Source organism: Curcuma longa, unplaced genomic scaffold (assembly GCF_044706935.1).
Source record: "Curcuma longa cultivar G26 ecotype Majalengka, Jawa Barat unplaced genomic scaffold, ITB_CL_G26_1.1 utg509_np1212_2302976_RagTag, whole genome shotgun sequence".
Classification (NCBI taxonomy): Eukaryota; Viridiplantae; Streptophyta; class Magnoliopsida; order Zingiberales; family Zingiberaceae; genus Curcuma; species Curcuma longa.
The window spans coordinates 1,586,909-1,609,634 of NW_027435603.1; the positions used below are offsets into that span (position 1 = coordinate 1,586,909).

At 34.3% G+C, this 22,726-nt stretch overlaps 1 protein-coding gene across 1 annotated transcript; it reads left to right on the plus strand.

The window, feature by feature from the left end:
- LOC141820599 (COP9 signalosome complex subunit 4) lies at positions 1-22,668 on the plus strand. Its single transcript, XM_074707938.1, has 14 exons — positions 1-231; positions 319-470; positions 3,661-3,764; positions 3,845-3,905; positions 8,969-9,061; positions 9,155-9,255; positions 9,850-9,958; positions 12,853-12,897; positions 12,991-13,059; positions 13,147-13,238; positions 13,321-13,363; positions 18,495-18,554; positions 19,432-19,491; positions 22,207-22,668. The coding sequence occupies exons 1-14, from the start codon at positions 99-101 to the stop codon at positions 22,279-22,281; spliced, it is 1,197 nt and encodes a 398-aa protein (XP_074564039.1). The 5' UTR covers positions 1-98; the 3' UTR covers positions 22,282-22,668.
- Positions 22,669-22,726: the final 58 nt, after the last annotated feature.

Sequence of the window (22,726 nt, forward strand, 5' to 3'; positions counted from 1 at the left end):
GTCGAGTTGAAACAACGAAACCCTAACTTCCACGGAGGCCTGCCCGTGAGACGGTGCATCCTACGCTCAGGTCGAGACGAACTCGAAAAGGAGCGATAATGGAGAGCGCCCTCGCCACCGCCGCTTCCATTGCGGACCAAAGGCAAAAGATCGAACAGTACAAGCTCATTCTTGCATCAGTTCTGTCCTCTTCCAACGACGTCTCACAAGCCAAGCGTTTCATCGATCATAGTAATGCCTTGTAGCTAAGTACTCCTTTTACTTACCCTTGCTCTGCAATGTTTGATCGGTTTCGGGGATTTTCCCTCCACCCGTTAGTGGTGTCGGACGAGGTTCCGCTGGTGGTCTCCAGGCAATTGCTCCAGACCTTTGCTCAGGAGTTGGGAAGGCTAGAGGCAGACATCCAGAAGGAGATCGCTCATTATGCTCTAGCTCAGATTCAGCCGAGGGTTGTGTCTTTCGAGGAACAGGTATTATGTCAAGACTCCTCATCTTCGATTCTGCACTTAGATGATTTGATTGTTTGATATGATTAGGAAAATAAGTGGCTGATGGTTTTTCGATTTTATTGTGGTTCCTTTTGTTATAAACCAAATAATTTGGAATTAGTCTAGACTGGAATTGAAAGGAGAGACGTGGAACATGCTCTAGTTGAGAGAAATGTTCGGCATCAAAGATATTATATAAACTTCGAATTTGTTAATAGGTAGATTAAGTTATTATATCACTGAAATTGAGAGTCTATAAAAGGAGAGAAATGACACTTTGCAATGGCATCAAAGAAGTAATAAAACATTCTCTTCCCCTCATGCTTTCTCTCTCACTCGTCCTCTCTCTCATGCTTTCTCTCTGCCATGATTAATCTTCGATGTTGCTCCACCGCCACACCACTGTCTGCCACCGACTCTTCCTTTTTTTCTTGGTTTAACCACTTCCTCCCTATAGAAGGTGGCTTTCGGAGGGAGAAAGAGAATCACACAACTAACTCCCAGCCTGGACTCAGTCTCTTGCACGGGTACATAACATCTTGTCACTGTTGCCTATTAGAGAGCAATGAATTTAAGTGTTTTTTTAGCTATTTACCTAATTAATTCAGAACATATTTTATTAAAAGGATCTATCTATCCTCTAGAATTCGTTTATCATCAACAACTACTAGTACTAGTACTAGTTTTTGTTTATTCATCATCACCATCTACTAGTGCTACTCCTAACTTTAGTGGCTGTCGTCATGAATATTGTCTCTTCCTTTCTTTCTATTAATATTCAGATCAAACTGTATTAGTTTGAAAATAATTTTGTTAGATGAAATGGTATATTAGATCCATGCACTTCATTGCTAATCTGGAAATATCAAACCGAATTTGATTGGTTCAGGATGAAAACCATGGTTGAGAGTACATTTCTACCCTACTGATTAAATGAGCCCTGATCTGAATCTAGTTGAAGTCTGGTGAACCTTTTTGTAGTTTGATGGAGACAAGTGACAAACTCCATTGAAAGTTTATAAATGCCAAAATAAAGATTCCAATGCCCAACTTTTGATTTGGCATACTTTGGAAAATGATGAGCCTATTTGGGAAATGATATAAAGTCCAACAGTTCTAAAGGTTTGAAGTCAAAGTTTGAAAATTAAAAGTCAGCTATAAATTTCCTACAATTTCAATGTGTTTTAACTTCTAATGCTTGGAAAATTGAAGTGTCAATTATGAGTCTTTATGCGTCCTTTATATTTCTTATGTGAATCTTGATGAGTCTTTATATTTTCTACATGAGCACTTATGAATTCTTATGAATAGATAATACGTCTATTTCGGTAACACAATGCTGCCTTGTTTCTCTTTCTTATGAAAATTATGGTGACTTTATTTAGTGTGACATCTTGGAAGAGCTTAGCTATATGATCGAGATGTGTACCATTGTGGCAAGGAGAACACATACTTTCATGGGTAATAATAAGAAAGTATTATTGAAATCATTGCAAAATAAAGAAATAGAGAAGGAAAAAAATGCTGCTAATAGTGCAAATTCTCTTTACAGTTTAACTAAGAAAAATTTTCAGTAGTAGAGCAACGAAAAATTTCTATATATAGTCTTATAATCAAAGAAGTAACTACTACCAAAGTTTCCTCAGTTCCTCTAGAAATGTGTAAATTATCCGGTGAGCTTTCACCAATGTGTAAAATTGTGCATGCTATTGATTTAATACCGCTTCACAATTACCCAATCTACCATCCTATTGGATGAATCCAAGTGGTCACGCAAAATTTAAAAGGTAAGTGGATGAACTGCTGTCCAAGGATTTAATTCGTGAAAGTCTAAGCCTATATGCTGTCCCTGCATTGTTGACACCAAAGAAAGATTGTAGAAGGCACGTGCTGATAGTCTTGCAATCAATAAGATAACCATCCAATTCTCCGCTGCCTTGATGATATGTTGGCTGGTTCTTGTATCTTTTCAAAAATTGATTTGACACGTGGGTATCATCTTATATGTTTGTAATAAATTATGAGAAGGAGAGGTCTTCGTGAAGCTCTACATAAATTTAAAGAAATAATCCTTTATGACTTTCTCTGTAGTATTCTTGGGTTTTGTGGTGTCATCCAGAGGATAGAAGCAAATCATGACAAGGTAAAAGCAATCCAAGAGTGCCCGTTGCCTAGGACACTACAAGAAGTAAGAAGTTTTCATGGCCTAGCAACATTTTGTAGGCAATTCACAAAAGATTTCAGTACTATTATGGCCCCTATAACTGATTGTATAAAGAGAGACCAGTCTGCTTGAACCAACACGTGATTAAAGCACTAATTCTTCGATTATCAGATTTTTCCAAAGCTTTTTAAGTGGTGTGTGATGCATCTAGCATCAGAGTTTCTAACATAAAGTTCTAAGAAGATGGGATCTCTTCAGAAATATCTTTGCAACAGATTTTCATTAAAACGACATATTTGCATAAAAAATATTCTTTAATACCAGTGGTGGGCAGGATTTGAGGGCGGGGGGCGCAAAGTAATATTATGATTTTTAATATTAATTAAGAGGGAAGATACTAAAGATAAACAGTAATTCTTTACAAGACAATGGTTAAAACGGAGAAGAAAACACGGGTTTGGTTGGTGGTGTGGGGGAAGAAAATATTTTACTTGTGAAGTGGGGAAAAACTTAATTGAAAAAAAAATCATAATGGACTGGTTGATTCTTGTTGGTGTTTGCGGTGTTTTGTTTTTTTTGGGAGGGGGTGAGGGTTAACAAAAACATTTTACCTGTAAATATGGAAAAAACTAACGACTTAAACATTCTTAATGCAATTTAATTACATTGACCAAAGATTGGTTTTTAGGCATAACTTTGGTTCATATTTTTTGCTTATCAAGTCATTTACAAATATCTTAGTCGAACCTTTTTAAATTTATCTGAATTTGAATACATGACTCCAATTATTTTGTTAGAAGACACAAGTTATGATTTTTTTTTAATGATATGTTATCTTTTGTGCATACCTATTTAGTTAATTTGTCCTGTATTTGAGTAGTTCATATTTCTTTTCTTCATGTAATCCTAGTTTTTGGAATATCATTGTTTGTATGAAATTCTCTTTATACCTTGGATAATGAACTGAAGTTGTCTTAGAGCTTTTGTCTACTTTTGAATCATGCTTAGGTGTTGATCATCAGAGAGAAATTGGCTGAACTCTACGAGTCTGAACAACAGTGGTCCAAAGCAGCACAAATGTTGAGTGGGATTGATCTGGATTCTGGAATTAGGTAAATCCATTTTTTACTCCAAATATTTATTTGTCTTGTAGGCTAATTTATGATCACATCATTATGCTTGAAACTATCAGGATGCTTGATGATACCTATAAGCTCTCAAAATGTGTCCAAATTGCTCGCCTTTATCTTGAGGTTTGTTGGTGTCATTACTCTATTTATGATTTCTCACTAAAACATCAAAGGGGTGCTCCTTTTTGATTTATTATCAAAAGAGCTCCTCTTTTACTGTGTCATGCCAAAAACAGACTTAATTTTTTGACCATTAATTTGCTAAGCAACTCAGTTCAATGCCAAAAACAAGCTTGCATTTATTTTCATGTTCTATCATGAAGGATATTCATTGAGAGAAGATAAAGGAATTATTAAGGTGCGTTAAAGATGTGATGGAGGATTGAAACTTTAAAAGCTTATGTAAGTTGAATTCGTATTGTCTTTTGGAAATTGGATAGAATCACTCTCAATAGTTTTGTTTCCGTAGGATTTTTGATATATATTATTTTATCAAAATAGATTAATATTGGCCATTGTGACAATTTATAAAATAGAACTTGTTAGTTTCACCGAAAATGTCTAACTTTGTTGTATCGTCAGTATGAAATTAACATGTTTGGTGAAATTGTTCAAATTTCTAAATTTACTCATAATTATAGCTCAAACTTTTATAGTTATAGCCAAAGATTGAAATCTCGAGTCGTATCGTACGATTCCGGCGAAAAATTTCGTTCCGCTAGCGGATTGGCACTGGCACCGGTGTTCCGGTCGGGATATCGTCTGGAGGAATCTCTCGGGTTTGGCGACGCCTCCGACGCATCGTGCAGGCCGTGCGTGCCCCCGATCGTGCTGCCCAGTCAAGGTTTTATTTCTTTTTAAACTTAGGTTTTGATTAAGTTTTAATAATCAACTTCTAATTATAGTTGGGGATAATTTAAATAGACTTAATTAAAGTCTCGTAAAAAATTATCCTATTGTTTTTTAAAAAATATTTTATTTTTTATTTTTAAATATTTAGATTAAATTTTTTATTGTAGTTAATATATTTTATATTTTAAAAATACTGTAATTATACCGGCATGGTATGTTACAGTATGAGACTGTATCGTTCTGGTCCAGAATCAAAACCTCCGCACGGCTCGATATTTTAAACCTTGGTTATAGCTCATGCTAGCATTTCATGATGTTATATGTGCTCAATAATCATTTCTCCTTAAAGCATGCTATAATGGCCATTATGAAAATTGGTCAATACATAGCTAAAAATATTTGTTGAAATTGTCTAATTTTATAATTTTATTTATAATTACAGTTCAAATATTTGTAAATCCTTGTTCTAGCATTCTCTCACGATAGTATATATACACAATAAACATTTCTCCCAAGAATAGTCATATTAGCTATAGAATGAAATCAAATAATTTTGATGAAACTACTTTGCTCATATAGTTTTAATTGTCATATGACTCATATCAGCTTTCTCTCATGACAGTATATGTGTTCAATAATCCAGAATGAAATTGTACCCTTTTGGTGAAGTTATCTAGATTATGATTTTGCTTACAATTATAGTTCAAACTTTCATTGATTCTCATGCTAGCATTATCTTATTATAGTGTATGTAAATATTTTTTCTTCTCCCCAAAGCATATGGTGATTATAGAAATTGGACAAATTAAAGTTGAACAATGATGCACTACATAATTTGATAAAACTGTATAGTTTGATTTTATTATGCTTCTCTTAAATAAAACTCTAATATGACTGAAATTCTCATATTTGAATTATTTCATCGTAGTATACATGTTTTGTGTGTATTGGTTTAAAATGAAATTAATTTGTTACATTTTGTTAGGATGGATATAAACAAACAGGAATAGTTTGGATGGACAAATAAATGGAACAATTTTTGTGAAATAGTCTTGATTTTAATTTTTCTATGAATTACAATTACAATATATCGTTATCTAGAAAGTGTTATTGTTGCCCTCTCTGTTTGAGAGAGTCAACAAATGATGCAAAAAATTTATCATATCTTGATAATTAAGCAAGATAGTTTCTTTTGTTCATTGTCTAAGCAAGCTACAATGATAGAAATGGTTAGTTAACCACAAGAAAATGAGATACATTAAGGACAAATTCAAACTTGTTCATTTCACCTTTACAATGCATATTAAGGCGATGAATAAATGACTGGTGAAATTGTGGATGAGGATGAGGATGATGAAATGGTCTATGTACCTGTCGAGGATGATGAAATGTTGTATGAAGATGCATAGTAGGATCACTCAACCCCTGTTCATAGGTTCCTATATTAACATACCATGTGTGCTATTGGTTGTATGCATCCCAATATTTTCTTGACTTATGCGTTGCATACGACCATAAAGATTAAAAAGATGCGTATAGGACACTGGGAAAATTTAGAAAAGATGTTCTAGGTGCACTTGTTTCGGGCATAATTGTCATTTTTGTGGGATGCCACATGAACAATTTTATTTTGTGCATAATTTGGACTCTTGTATGGAGTTTGCTTCAAGTTTTTACACATCATATGAACAAGTCGATGTTATTTGCAAATTATCATATAAAATAACAGTTTAATGGTATTAAACGACTCAATGTTATTTGTAAAGATTAGCCTAATAACTAAAAACTGGAAATGTGTAGATTTGGTGCAACCGTTCAGTTCCATAAGAAAAATATATTTATTAAATATTGTCAATATTGCACCCTTCATATGCATGGGATTAGTAAATATAACAACTTCAAACATATCAAATAGGCCAAAAACAATCATATTTTGCAAACTTGACAGTGTTGGTGAACCTATCCAATTTCTTATTCGTTAAATTTTGTCAATACTCTGCCTTAAGCCCACATTAAAATCAAATGCCACACCTTAACTGCAATAGACTAAAAGAACTGATATTTATTAAGCGTCCGGTTCCTCTAGAAAATAAAAAAATAGCAACATATTTATTAAGTGTCCTGTCCAGTTCCACTAGAAAATAAAAAATAACAACATATATAGAGGCATAGTGAAAAAGTTACATAATTACAATAATTTGCAAAGATACACATGCACCTAGCAAAGTATACATTATACCTTAAAAGCAAATGCAACACTTAAATCAAAATCAGTTTGATCCAATCTGTCCAATTTACACATACATCCACATTGGAACTTTTACAATAAACTTATTCATATTCAAATTTCTTACAGTTCACATTGAAATAACAAATTGAAACAATAATATTACATACTACATAATCCAAGATCATTCCATACTTAGTGTCATCAATCAACCCTATGAAGTTAGATAATGTAAGTTTGTTGTCCTCGAACAATTTCAAAGATCAAATATTGCCAATGATAAGAATACTCACAATGCTTCCCGTAGTGGGCATCTATTGGTTTTGAAGGTCTATTTCTGGCCTTGGCCGTTGGATAAATTATCAATCCCATCATGCAAGAGAGAGAGTTGCTTAGAAGTTGTAGTCAACAACAAATTGGACTATTGATAAGGTTAATGTTATATATCAAGTAATCAGAGTAAATAAATGAAAATGGCAGAAACACTGTTTGTACTTACAACTCATCTAAATATGGCTTTGTGCATGAAACTCAGAGCAAAATTAGAATAATTTCTTTGGCCTAATGAAAATAGACATGTCTCCAAATTGTTGGTATATCAAATCTATGTTATAGGAAGAAATATATACATCAATGTGACACTAATAAAAGCTAATTTAGAACAAATTTCAACAATATAACTTCATATATGACCTAGCTAGAGTGTTAATGGCATATAAGGAATAATTTCTTATTTACAATTAAAACTAAGGTGTTACCTACTTACCTTACAACAAGCTCACTAATTGAGAAGTAACTTCCCGTTGGTTTTATCTCAATTTTGAGGATTTATTTATAGTTCTTGTTGCATGATATTATATTCGAATAGTTATATAACTTTTGAGCAAATATAATTGATATTTTATATAACTACGTCACGGTTACCTTATCAATCATTTCATGTAGTTTTTTATATCATTACAATAGATCGAGAAAATGAGATATTAGGTAATTCAACAAAATTACCAAAAGAGCTCTCAAAACAATAATATGACATTCTTGAAGCCTTGTAGATTGCAATAGTATGTTTTGCTGAACTCTAGTAGAAAGGCTGAGAAACTCTCACATGATCTAGGAAGCTAGTTCCTCACATGTGGTATGAAATTTGAGAATGTGTCGAACCGCTTGATGTATCATTGAATGATTCTTGTTCAACTATAATTATTAAAAAATAGTTAAAAAAAAACAATGCAAAAGCTTCCTACACAATTATCGAGTGCTTACTGAGTGCGATACTTCACCTAATTGTGGAGGCTTAGATGCATGTCTCTTATGCAATAACTTAGTAGTCACTAGTAGTCATGCATAGAGCCACAATTAAACCTAGTTCATTATGTCAAAACTAATAATTGGATAGATTTAAGAAAACTAATCAGATTCAACTATTGAAGATAATCAATGTTAGTAGAATCACAAGATCATTATGGTGACGATATTAACTAATGCCCTATGCCGATTATGTTTATTGTGCTCAGAGGAAGATGGACAACAAAGGCAGAGGGAAGGTGGTGGACAGTGCTGAGTAACCAATGCTTTATTGTGTTAGTCAATGAAGGAGCCGGTGCCTCGTTGAGCCTGGGGTTTGGTGGTGCATCAATTAGAGTGTGGCGTGTGGGAGAGGGGAAGAGGAGGTGGAAGGTTGGGGTGGACGACTGTGAAGGCACAAGCTAGGATTGAGTGGGTGTTGTGGAAGTGAATGCATTGTTGAATCATAGAGTCACCCTTCGATGGGTGAGCTGACGAAGGAGTAGGAGGTCGACAGTGCATTGCAGAGTTGCCTTTCGGGGTTCATCGATGGAGGAGTTGATAGAAAAGCAATCGCATTAGTGGGATGAAAGATGAACGGTCAGGGACAAATTTCAATGTGATCTAACTGTAGATCATGCTGAATCGGGTTATCCAAATAATGACTCAATGAACCAACATTTGGTGTTTTTGGCATGACATTGTAGCAGGGGCACCTTCTGATGATAAATAAAAAACGGCATCTTGTAGAAAAAGATGGGTGCTCCTCTGATTTTTGCCATGGAATATTTATATATTGTTTAATTCTGATGAAATGTTTTAGGATGATGATGCTGTTAATGCTGAGGCTTTTATTAACAAAGCTTCTTTCCTAGTCAGCAATAGTCAGCATGAAGTGCTGAACTTACAGTACAAGGTAAACCAAGTATGAATAGTTTTCCCCCCTTATTCATCCACTGGATATCTGATGGTTAATTCTAACAAATTTATGTATTTTTTTGATTGAAAGGTTTGTTATGCTAGGATACTGGATTTGAAGAGAAAGTTTTTGGAAGCTGCACTTCGCTATTATGATATTTCCCAGATTGAGAAACGGCAAATTGGTGATGAGTAAGTTTAATTGTAATATTGTAGATTGAAATTTTTGCAGTAGAAAATTGCATTTACTGTCAAATTAGTAGGTATCATTTTTGTCTCTTTTTTTTTCAGCTGATTTACAGGCATCAGCTACTTTGAAACTATGATATACGGGCTTCCTGTTTTATACTTTATGTTATTATTTGCTTTTCATATTAATTTGTATCTCCTAATTATCAGAGCTATTCTACCTGTTAACTTGTTGTCTTAGTTCTTAGCAATTTTAATATTTATGATTTCCATTCAATTTCTAAGAGGAAGGTTTACTGGAGTAATGAGCACTTTGTTTCAATGATATAACTGTTCTTTCTGCATGTATAATTGAATTCTTCTGGAAAGATAGTGGCATTATATAAATACGGACGGTTCACCTGGTGTGTTGCTCTCATGAAACCTAGCATACAATAGAGGTGAACAAGGCCTATTTTATTCAAGGGTTTGAAATGGTAGAAGTTGTTTCAAGTTTCATGATCTGAAGTCTCATCATTTTTTTTCCATTCTTGTTTTTTTTATTGCACATATTTGATATTTCATGGGGTGTTGAGTTGTTAATTTTTTGGAGCACAGGGAGATCGATGAGGATGCACTGGAACAAGCTCTTAGCGCTGCTGTGACGTGCACAATATTGGCTGCTGCTGGACCTCAGCGATCCCGTGTTCTTGCTACCCTGTACAAGGTATACAGGCACCTATATTAAATTTACATCACCGCACATTACCTTGCCACAGTTATTGGTTGACTAATTTGTTTTCCATGTATTTTTTTCTCCATTTCTGAAAATCAGCTGATTATGTATTAAATATCTTGTTTTGTTGATAGTTCATAGAGATATTGATAGTCATTTTCATGTTTAGTGCTTTCCAGTGGTTCAAATATTGTTTTTATAAGTGATTCACTGGTAGCATGCGACATATAACCCCAAAAGTCATACCAGTAAGCCCAAAATAAAAAAAATTAAATTCTTTAATATACCAGATAAGAAAGATCATAATCTTGGAATGATGCATCTTATTTTTCATTCAATATCAGTATCTTGAATTTCAAGCAAAAAAAAATTGTTAGCAAAAATTAAATAAAAAATCAGATTATTAGATTGATTAATCAATAATCTAATTTGTTAGATTATTAATGCAATTGTAATTGAATATTGTTGTTGCTAAATAACTATATAGTTGATGATATTATTTCTCTTATTAAGCAAATAAATGACTATTCAATAGGATTAATATTTAGATTTATTTCCATATTAGGAGATGATGCATTAGGTAAAATATTAATCAAATATAAAAATATGAAAATTACTAATTAATCATGTAAATAATCTAATTATTTGTTATAGTTTATATCAACTAAGATTAATAAATATTAATACTAAGCGAAGCAAGTAATCTAATTTATTTTGCTGTTTATAGCATGTAACATCATTAATCTTTGGTATTGTGTAATTTAATTCATTATTAATTTTTGATATTGTCTAATTTATCACTAAATTTAATTGACTAAATATTTATACAAAAATAAATATATAATATATATTACTAATTTATTTCACTTTTAATGATGATATCATTATTTAAAAGATTTATCTAATATTAATCTGAATATCACAAATTAATCATGTAACTAATATAATTAATTTTATATTTGTAATAGGTAAAATCAATAAATGTTAATAATTAGAAGTTTTGTAATTATTTTTTTATACCTAGTTATATTATTAATTGGCTAATTAATCTAATGCTTAGGAATAAATCGTAAACACAATTATATAACCCATTACATTCATTTCAAATAAAATTACATCCTTAACAAAATTCAAAAGTAAATAATGTCCTAATGTATAGACAAGTGGGGAATATCTCATTTCCTTATTGCTCAGTGTACATTATAAATATAAATCTGAATTATATAATTTAGAAGTGACCAAAGTTAAAAAAGACTAAAACCTAATTAGTTATAAGCATTTTTAATTTTAAAGACTGAGCTGATCAAATTAATTAAGAAATATAAATAGAAGACCAAATTTTTATTAGTAATGTAATTAATTATTAAATAAACAACTAATTTTAATAAAAAGTTTATTAAAAGATACAATTTATACTAATTAAAATTAATCATATTATTAATAATTCAATTAAAAACAACGTTGGCGCAATGGTAAAGTTGTTGCCGTGTGATCTAGAGGTCACAAGTTCAAATTTCGAAACAGCCTCTTGCAAAGCAAGATAAGACTGTGTACAATAGACCCTTCTCTGGGACCTTGCATTGGAGGGAGTTTCGTGCACCGGGCTTCCCTTTTAATAATTCAATTTAAAAAGTATCAAAATTGTATTGGCATGGTAATATATGCTACCAAAATCGTTTTATTTTGGGTGGAAATTAAATTATATTAACTCACAATATATATATATATATATATAAAGAGTCTGATAACTGCTCATATCCTCAAAGATCTTCTATGAGGCTAATTAGCTAATTAAGAGTTGTAGTCATATAAAGAAGCAAAAATATTCTACAAATAATAACAATGCCATTATGTAAGAAGTAGATCAACAAATTTCTCCTTTTTCCACAATAAATTTATAAGGCATATCTGAGTTAGGTTTATTTTATATAATTGATAATTAATGATCCATATTTATTGTACTTAATACTTTCGTTGTCTAGTTGAATTAGTGAGGTATTTTTTGTTTACTTCAATAGTTTTGCTATTTATGTTATTTTTCTCTTTAAATTTTTTAATTGTCTGTGGAAAATGATTTTAGTGTTATTTTATAATATTTCTCTTTTCTATTTAAAAATATATTTAATTGCAATGATGCTATGCTATCTTTATAAAATCATTGATTTTGGTACTTGCCATTTCAAAAATGCAGAAATGTGTCATTTTAATTGATTAATTAGTCATCAATGTATGTTTTAATTGATTAATATAAATGTGAAATTTATTTTTCATGGGAAATGTAGATTTAATTAATATTCACATTTTTATTTAAGTTAAAATTAGTATTTGTATTTTAAAATTTTAATTTGTATTAAAATTATTCAAAATAATGTATTATAATTTTAATTTCATGAATATTAGTTCTTTATCATATTCATAATTTTTATATATTTGGAACTATTGTTTATCATTATCATTAAAGCAATGATCAATTGATATTTTATTAAAAAATTTATAATTACTTGTTTAAAATTTTAACTATTTCAATTAGTAATATCTTGTTTTGTTTTTGTGAAGAATAAATATGTAAAAGTTAATGTGTCTATAAGTAAACTGATTTGCACTGGCTGATCCAATTGACCCACTTATTTGACCAATGAACCAAGAACTTGGAGCCTCGCCCAGTTGATTATCTTGTTGATTATTTTTTACTATACATCCAATAAAGTTCCTATATATCAGAATTCTAGAAGAAATAAAGTTTTGCAATATAATTCAAAGAGTTTCTCACCTTTCATGTTGACAACATACTCTACAAGCTTAGTAGAAGCTTTAAACAAAGGCAGCCTCTTGTGGATCAAAGTATTGGTATTATTGTAAAAATAATTTCTCTGTTACCTTTTCAGGATGAGAGGTGCTCAAAGCTGAAAATTTATCCCATTCTCCAGAAGGTAATTTGTCTATTTTTTCTTGTGAATCTCACTATTAGCTATGCTCTCTCAGCATTTCAATATTTACAGTTTCATTCTTGTGATTATATTTAGGTGAATCTTGAGAGAATTTTGAGGAAACCAGAAATTGATGCTTTTGCTGAGGAGCTGAAAGCACATCAGGTAAATCATATTTTGCTCATCATTTGTTTCTTTCATGTTTCTCATCTAGTTTCTTGATATGGTGATGTTGTCTTTCTTGTCAACCAGAAAGCCCTTTTACCAGATAACTTTACTGTGTTAGATCGGGCAATGATTGAGCACAATCTCCTGAGTGCCAGCAAATTATATACAAATATAAGGTTTGAAAAGGAGGGAACATGTATTCTGTAGTCCTTATTCTCATTGTTTAATTTTCAATTGTCCTTTTTCTTCCGTGAACAGTTTTGAGGAATTAGGAGCTTTATTAGGAATTCCTCCACAAAAGGTGCGTCTATGTAGATTTAGTACTTTCAATTTTCATGATGTAGATCCTTTGGCTGTTAGATAGCTTTGTTCCATTTCATAATAAACATTTATCTTCTTTTATACTTTATAGGAATGTTTTGCTTATTAACATTTGACGAACTTATCTTGCTAGTACTTATCTTTCGTGGCCAATGTTTTGGGCTTGTTTTCTCGAGTATCTTGTTTCTCGTTTTCCTCACTTCCATTAGCAGATATTCTCTTGTTTCTTCTGTTAGTATGGTCCATAGCATATACCCTCTTGTTTCTTCTGTTAGTGTGGTGTCATGATACTTCAATCATAAGAAAATGAAATAATATCTGGCTTCACCTACAACATTAAATCCACTTCTTAGTAAATATTGATCATGCAATAAATTGTTGGATAATCATACAACCAAACTGGTTATGGTGTGCTGTTTAGATAGATTTGATCACATCACTAATGTAAAATAATGCTAGCAGGACTTGCATGAAAATTCTGTAACATAGTAACCATGTTTCAATTTTATATTTTTGTTGCTTGTTAAGCATAGTAATAGACAATTTGGTTATTTGTATACTAGATTCGAAATTAAAGTTCACCTCTCAGTTCATCCCCTAATCTCTAATATATGCCATTGTATGCTAATACATCAATAGTTAAGCATATTAAAACTAAATCAAGAATCGAACAGATCATTAATAAAAGAGAAATCACAAACATTAATCGTCAACTTAAAATCGGATTACTTCATAGTCCTAGAATTAAAAAAAATACTCCATAATGTTAGAAATATCAATCATTGACGTCGTAACTCCTTTGATGTCCTTGAAGCGGCCTCCTCCTTGATTCTTTGTCATTGGATTGGGAGATTCCCTAATCCTCCGTCAATTCCTGTAGCCTCCTTCCCTTGTCCTCTTTTATAGTTTCAGAACCTTGTTAGAGTTTCCTAAACACTAGGACAAATCCTAATACAATTTCCTAAAAATAAAGGACAACTAACAGAATTTTCTATAAATAAGGGAGGCTAACATAATTTCCTAAAAACAAGGGGAGGTGCCATCTTGAAACCCTAATGATCCACGACTGTGGAACGTGGCACGGGCAGGGCGTGGATTGTGTTGGAAGCTTTCTCATCGATTCTCAGAATGGACCACGACCATGGTGGCTATATTAGGTTGGCCGTGGTTTTTGTTGCTTCCTCCGGCTAATGTTTTACTGTCAATCTAACTTCCTGGATGGTCCACGGCTGTCGTGGCTACCACAGGTTGGCCATGGATTATGCTGTAATGCTGTTTGTTTTACTTTGCACCTCCAAACTTGCTCCAATGCTAAGATCTTCATGTCCTGTCAATAAAACACACAAAGGGCAGTCATCCGAACTAAAAAGATAAAATGAATGCAAAAGCTAGAAGCTTATGTAAAATATGCTTATGTAATGTAATAAATGTATGCTGAATAAGATCAAAACATATGCGTGATTCACACACATCAAAGAGTTGTAAGGAAGACAACTCCGAGCATTTAAAGTAAGAATGTTTTCTAGATCGTTATACATAGATCCATAGATCTGCAGGAAGGAAAAGCTGCAAGCAAAATGGTCCTTACAGATTAAGGAGCCAGTCCTGGGATTTCTTGAATTTTTTTTTCCTTTCCTTTTTTCTTGTTCTATCAAGAACTTGACTTTCTATTTTGGAAAAGGTCCTTTCCAGTAGACCAGCCTACCTTTTAATTTGCTCATCATGGACAACCTTCTTGTATTTGAGGGGAACAATACCCTCTAGAAGTCATGAAGCCTTAACAATATAAGTCCAAATAGACTAACTATCCAAAGTCAAAGGAGTTCTTAGTGAAATTGAGCAATTCAGTCATAAAGTAGATGGACTTCTTGTAATGTTTGATGTCCCTGTCTATTTCCTTGACATGCTTCAATGGCAATTCAGTTGAGTTCTTGGCAACAATTAGAGATTTAATGGCTTTTCATCTGCATGACTTGATTATCAAAAGTCTAACTGCAACTGCTGTCCAGATAAGTGTTCATTTTCATGGTGTAGTGGGTAGCTCTGGAACATGAGTTTGCCCATTTTAACCAGCTAGCGTTCTTTTACAATTGGGCTGCATTCTCCTTCTCTAGCAGTAGGGTGTTGTTCACTTATCTACCTTTGTAAGGTAGAGTCAGATGCTCGTGAAGGAAGCGAAAATTGTTTTTAGTTGATTGAGAGATTAGCTTCAAGGTGTTGCTGTGTAAAAATGGAAAGGTTGGGAAGCATGGTGCTTGAAGGTATCTTTGAGTCAATTTGAAGTTTTTCCAAGGTGTAATGATTAAAAGATTTCAACTTTGGGCTCAGGAAAGCGATTTTGTAAGTCACCTATAATCAAAATGTGAGCAACTTGATACAATTTGATGCTTGGTGGATGATATTAACTTGTTTCACTTCGGATTGATTCATCACTTGATTCCTCTAAGGCCTATGCCTTGGGCTTCAAGAGTCATACTGGTAAAAATACAAATTGCTTTTTTTTTGGGTGCTTAGAAGCGGTAAGTTTCTTCTAAAAGGTAATTGCTAGTTGGTGAAGTTTTTTTTGGCAAATTTAAAAGCATTAACATGGGGTATAATGGGTTGAGCCATTGAGGGCTCAGATGTAGATAGAGGTTTCAATGGGTCGTGCTAATATTGGGCCTAACATGCTTTTTGAGAGGTTGATTGGGTTGGGCATGGTCTGCACTAATTTGGGTCGTGCAAGGCATGATCCAAAAAGCTTTAAGGGATGACCCAACCCAAGTTCATGGAATGAGGTGTCTTGTCGAGCCCTTTTTTTTAAGATGAATGAATTTATTTTTTAGAAATTACTAAAAAATATTTAAAAATTCAATTAATGTGAATTTTTGGCATAGTATTGTTCTTCCTTAGTGCGTCTGTGGAGATGTTGAGCAATGTGCAAGATAAGTCCCACTAGGTGGGTGTCAACCAATATGGGTGTAACAAAGAAAAACTCTCTTCTTTCTTTATGGAAGTTGAGATACCCTTTACTTCTTATCCAGTTTGGGGGCAATATGTCCGGACATCCCAGGTGAATCTGACTCGGTATCCTTATTGGAAAATCCTATCAGTAACTTTTTTTTATCTACAGAATAATATTCATCTAGAAATATGAGATGATGCTATGAATTTACAGAGAAGAGCCAATAGTCAGGTTCTAAATATTTACTAATTAGATTATAAGCTGATGAAGTGGAAATCAAATTCAAGCATCTAGGAACCTTCAAAAATAGTTTGCTACTTGGAGGAACATAGGCTCTATCAGTTGGGGAAGATGTGTGCTAAAGCTAGAAATTCGCTATTATCTTATTTTTGTCAAGTTTTGCATCAAGCGTTGGATAAGTCCTGTTCTCTACTGAGCTTCATTGTTTAGCCTAGGTTAGTTGTGATGTACAGCCTTAAAAGGGTCCTAACTGTTCTATCAGGACAAGAGGAACTTAAACAAAGCATTCCCACTGAGTTAGATTCAGTTGGTTTGGAAGGCGGGTTGACTTAAGTTAATGTAGTTCTGGAGAAAATTGGGAACGTAAAATGTGGATAGATGCTTGCAGAAAGTGTGATCAGAGGGAAAAAATTGAACCAAGTTTGAATAAATACTGAGAAACATAAGCATTTACTGAAGTGGCAATAGAAGTTTCTACAACTGGTAGGTGAGAGCCCAACTGGAGAACATTAGGGAGAGAGAAATCACATAGTAAAAGAATATTAAAATTCCTTGAGCTCTTAACCTAACCATAGAGAAGCCGATATATGCTCAAGCAAGGCCCAATCAACCATTGAAATGGGTACAAGGAGAACTGGATCCACCTGGACAACTTAACCACGTGGCGAATCTTTATTTGACAAGCACTCACTTCGAGATTGCAAAAGGGTATCAAAGTCCCATGGGAAGGAGACTTTAGGTGAAATATTTGAAGGCTTGCTACATTGTTTCACAAATATGTAGGTTCAAACTTCTTGTCGCATGGGACACAATCTCAACATCAATCATTCTCCATCTCAATCTACTTTCTTGGATGGGCATGTTGCCACTGGACCTAACCAGACTCTCCACCCACTCTAATTAAGCTATAATAATTTTGTTTGAATTGAACCAATCACTTTTCTCAACCTGACTGAATTTATCTCAATCTGTTCTCCTCTAGTCAAATTTTCTGAGGTTTAAGTTGGTCAGAGCAACTAGCAGACTTCTATAATATCTTGTTTCATTTTCTTTCTAATATATGTTTCCTTCCACTCTTCACCCCAACCAAAAAATACCAGTCAATCTTTTTCCTTTTACTATATCTTTTTATTTCTTTTGCTTTCTTCATATGCTAATGTAAAAAAAATATTGACATTATATTCTCCTCCCTTACTGAATTTCTTGGCTCTTGCATTAATGTGAAAGAATTTGGAGTACATTGGCCGCTTTGAACACTATCTTCTGGATATCCCTCGCTGGATAATGTGTTCCCATTATTTTATGGAGCAGTCACTACCTGAACCTAATGCCAAATTGCAGTGTGACGATGCTTTGTAATACTTTGCTATTTTTATTTTTCCTGAAGTTTGCAGCAATCTACGATCTATAGGATAGTATTCTTTTTTTCGTGAAGTTTGTAGCAATCTAACATCTATAGGGTTGAATTCTTATCATCAGAAAGAAGAGGGATGAAATTGTTTCTCGCAACCATTGCCATGAAAACTGTGTTTGCTTAATAAATGAAGTTAATGCCAGGACAAGGATCCATGATGGGATTTAGGGGAATTATTATATTCTTTTCAAAAAAGGCATATGCTTGCACTAAGAGGAGATTGAAACTCTAATCTTTACATCCTCGGCCCCAAACCAGCACTGTCCCTTGTTGGCTTGGTAAAGTTGTGTGCATCTTTATATGATGTTTGATTTTTTTTTTTTAACCTTTTGTTTTTCCCCTTGATCTGTATGGCTTTGCTGTGCAATCTTCAGGAAATTCTACATTTGGAGTTTTCTTTTGTCTTGTTTTCTTTCTACTAGCTTCTTCATTCTTGCATGTTGCCAAATTCCTGTTAGCAACAAGTATGACTAATTTCGGAAATTAATTCTCATATTTGTTTATTTTTGATAGGCTGAAAAGATTGCAGCAAGGATGATCTATGAGGATAGGATGAAGGGATCAATTGACCAAGTAAGTGACTCTTTTATCATTTAATTTGAGGATGAGGTGAAAATCTTTCTCCATAACATCACATGAATAAGCTGCATATTAGGAGTAGCATTGAGATTTATTAGCATGATGTGATGCAGATAAGAATAGCTCGAGAAGAATGGCTACTACCCATTTTATGTTGGAAAATCTTCTTTAGAAAAAAGATGTAATTTTGGACAAAAATGTTTACAACGAAAATTTATTTAATTTATTTTCTGTTGCTTGGCATGATGCAAGTACATATTTTCCATTCCTCTCGTACTTCCCGAGCCTGACCTGATTTTGGCATGACCAACAATGGGGTGATGGTCTCAAAGGGTGATGGTAAGTGCTAGCTGGCTCATTCGATGGCCATGATGGAACTAAAGGTGGTGGGATAGATCTGCGTGATAGATTGACACAAATATAGATCATGCATGACCGACAACCCTTTTGCCGGGCGATGGTGGACAATGGGCAATATAATCCCAATGTGTGATGGAGGGTGATGCTCTCCATGGGCTACGTGGCTCAATCTCAGCTCTGTCTCAGCAGGCAAGTGGGCAACCATGAGTTACTAATGTGGAATAGGAGCATACAATTGGGGAGAGTTTGTTCTCTCGTTGATCAGTTCTCTCGATCATGTTTTTAGGAGGTCAAACACATTTTTTTGTTGATCATGATTTTCGTGAAGCTAAAAAATGGAAAATGAGAAAAAAGTTTTCCACTGAAATATTTTTTGTGACCCCAAATAGCTAAAGCTAATATAGAATTAGCTACCAACTTGTAGAATAATCAAATCAAATGAGGTTTCTTGTTTATCCAGATTTTTGAATGTTGCTATAAAAAAAATGGAATTCCATGTTTTCTATTCCAGGTCGAAGCTGTCATTCATTTTGAGGATGATACTGAGGAGTTGCAACAATGGGATCAACAGGTGAGTATTGGCTGTAAATTGCTAATCCAATTGCAGAACCTTCATGCTAATATCAATAGTATAGTTACTTTCCAGACTTGAGCTTTCATGCGTATTGTGTTATCAAAACCATAATGGACACAACTGGCCTTTCCAAGTTCACTGATCTCTAGATTGTTGTTATCTGTAAATTTTTAATGTTATGGTATATGATTACAACAGATATAGTCCTAGTGACATGTGTCAGTGCCGGCCTCATACAAGGTCTGATTAGAGAAGGAAATATAATTTTTATTGAACTATAGTCCAGGTCTACCAGATTGTTGGAAGTATTTGCGGTTCATCCTAGTTAATTGAAGTTTAGTTGAAGTGTAAGGCTAGATAAGGTGTGAAGCCCCTAGAAAGACTACAATTGAGATGTACTAAGTTCATCAGCTTGAAGAGGAGATGACTTTGGGTCTGAAGTGGAGTTGACTTTGAGTCTGCAGTAGTGTTGGAGCTGGTTAGTTGCGATTGAGAATATCCATCGGTGAAATTAGTTTCTCACCAAACTGGACCCCTGGTCCCTGTTTATAGGACTTAGCATGTGTGCCTCCTCCATGAGAAGTTGACATGTAATTGTGGGGACAGTTATGTGCATGGTTCCATCACCGTGTCATGTGGGCCCTCTGGTAATTTTACTCATGGTAGATACTCCCCTCTTACATTGATTTCTATGTGAATGATGTGGAATTCACTGTGAAAAGATTTCTTGATATTTGTCATTAATGGAGAATCAACTCATTGATTCCACTTCTTTCCAAGAAGATGTTTGGGTTCCTATCCTTGCATCTTTCATAAATTTTTCAAGGCTATAAAAGGGGTCACCACGTTACAGAGTTTTTACATATACCTTCTCGTGCCTTCCATCTTCTTCTATTTGGGCTTCTTCATTGCAAGCTCTTTCTTTGATTTAGACTTCTTTCTTATACAATTTTTCCTCAGTTCAGAAAGCCGTGATCTATTTTTATTTCACTTCTTTTGAAGTGCCTTATTCAAGGATCTCTTGTTGAGTCTTAGCTCACTCAAATTGTTTTTACTGGCTCCATTAGAGTAAATAATGGGATTTTCACCAAACCACGAGACAAACACCAATGTCAACACAACCACCAACACAACCCCAAAAGTAGCACCCTTAACAAGACCCCGTCTGAGGTTAAGCCAATAGCGTCCTGAGGTCAAGCCACTTCAACCAAGAGGTCAAGCCAATTCCAGTCGAGTCCGTCAAGGTAAACACCAATGTTAGTATGATTTCACCAAACCACAAGGCAAACACCAATGTCAACACAACCCCAAAAGTAACACCCTTAACAAGACTCTGCCCGAGGTCAAGCCAATACTGCCTCGAGGTTAAGCGACTTCAGCCACGAGGTCAAGTCACTTCAAGCCGGATTTGGCAAGGCAAACACCAATGTCAGTACGCCCCCAGGGGGATCAGATTTGAAGGGAGGAGGGCACCTTCACGGTCCAAGGACAGGCCAATCTACACCTCTTCATTCTCAACCTCCTCTATGAACAACAAACCTATGCTTATCTTCGTAAATGAGGGAGGTAACCCACTCAAATCTTCTACTATTACCCTGACTAAGTCAATAAGCAACAATTTGTTGTGGAGGATTTCATTCTATTCCACCTTTTCTCTTTCCTGTATGAATTTTCCTTAGTTTGGTAAGCCCTGATCCACTGCTTCTACTGACTTGTCACCCATGGGCAGTTCAACCTACTGTTCTTCATTCTTAACCCCTTTGTTGAACAACAAGCTTATGCTAATCATCAGATTTGAGAGGTAACTCACTGAAACCTTCTACTATCACCCCGGCTAAGTTGGTCAAGCTGAAGTGACAATTTCTTATTCTGGATTCCTTTCTATTTCATGAGCCTTTAAAAATTGACCCATCCATTAATTTTCCTGTTGGTTGTTTGTCCATAGGCTAATTCTTTGTTGAACAGTCCAACATCTCATTACCCTGCTAATGCTCTTGTTTGTAGATATTGAATCTGCTAGAGTTTATGAATAATGATTCCTCTGAATAGACGCCTGAGGTTCATAACACTACCCCTGCTACAGAAGGTGCATGCGTTGATCATGAACTAACTGACCTCTTCGAAACCTTAGGTCCTGATACCTGTTGTGTTGCCTGAGGAGTTCTATTTGGGTGAGGGCCCTAGTTGTGTAGCTCATCTATGCTGAAATGTCAACGACATAACCATTGGGTAATCTGAAGAGACCCAACCTTTAGTCTTCCATAAGCACATCGTTCCTCACATAAAGGTGTAGTTTGAATGTACTAGTGTCACCGCTGAAGCCCTACTCACACTCGAGACTTTAAAGGACTAAGATGAACGTGTTCCCCACCTTGTGAAAGTGGATTTTGTCAAGCTATGCTGAGTTCACCGCTGCTCCATTTATGGAGACCTTGAGAAGTGCTTCCCCAATGATGATGTCTTATGAGCCCGCTGGAACATCAAGGATATGAATTAACTTGGAAGATATTGAAGTATAGAGTTTCTTCTAGGTGAATATGAATTTTCGTTATTGTGATGTACTGATTGCTTGAGTGACCTCTAAGCATTTGCCGTTTGCCTTGAATCTTGAAATTTCTCATTACATAAGGAATATAGCTTGCACTAATGGTTCCTGTTGTGCTGACATCAGTGTTTATGAGATTTGCTTATTCTTTTGTCTTTTTTGGGCAGATTGCTGGGTTATGTCAAGCATTTAATGACATTCTTGATGATTTGACAAGCAAGGGCATATCGGTTCCGGTCTGAAGTAAATTTATGCGTGGGAAATTCACCAGTACATATGATCGGGTCATCTTTCCTGGGAGTGGAACATCCTATTGCCATCAACTTGTATGATCGGCAACAAATTTCAGGGAGGCTTCCAACATTAGAGAAATGTTAATTTGGTTTATTGGTATTTTCGTGTCCTTTTTTTTTGGAAAACTGAAAATTCACTTCTTTTATTTTATTCTCCATTACATTGAAGGATAACTGAAAAAAAAAAGTATGATTTTCTGGTAAGAGCATTTGCTGCAGCTGACGTGGCCGTGATTCTCGTGTGGAAGGAGTGAAAAACATGGTACGAATCAATCATGGCAAGGCAGATCTTCGTGCTTCTCTGCAATTGAGTAGGAGTCATGATGTATCAGCTTATCCTCTCTTGAACTCTTCTTGTGGGGTTTCATCATCTTGGCTGCCGTTGCTCCTCTCT

Bases quoted from the DNA above. Each gene is read 5' to 3' on its own strand.
- LOC141820599 (XM_074707938.1), top strand. From the start codon at position 99: ATGGAGAGCGCCCTCGCCACCGCCGCTTCCATTGCGGACCAAAGGCAA. The intron at 3,765-3,844 runs GTAAATCCATTT...TGAAACTATCAG, and splicing joins GATCTGGATTCTGGAATTAG to GATGCTTGATGATACCTATA. The intron at 9,256-9,849 runs GTAAGTTTAATT...TTTGGAGCACAG, and splicing joins AAACGGCAAATTGGTGATGA to GGAGATCGATGAGGATGCAC.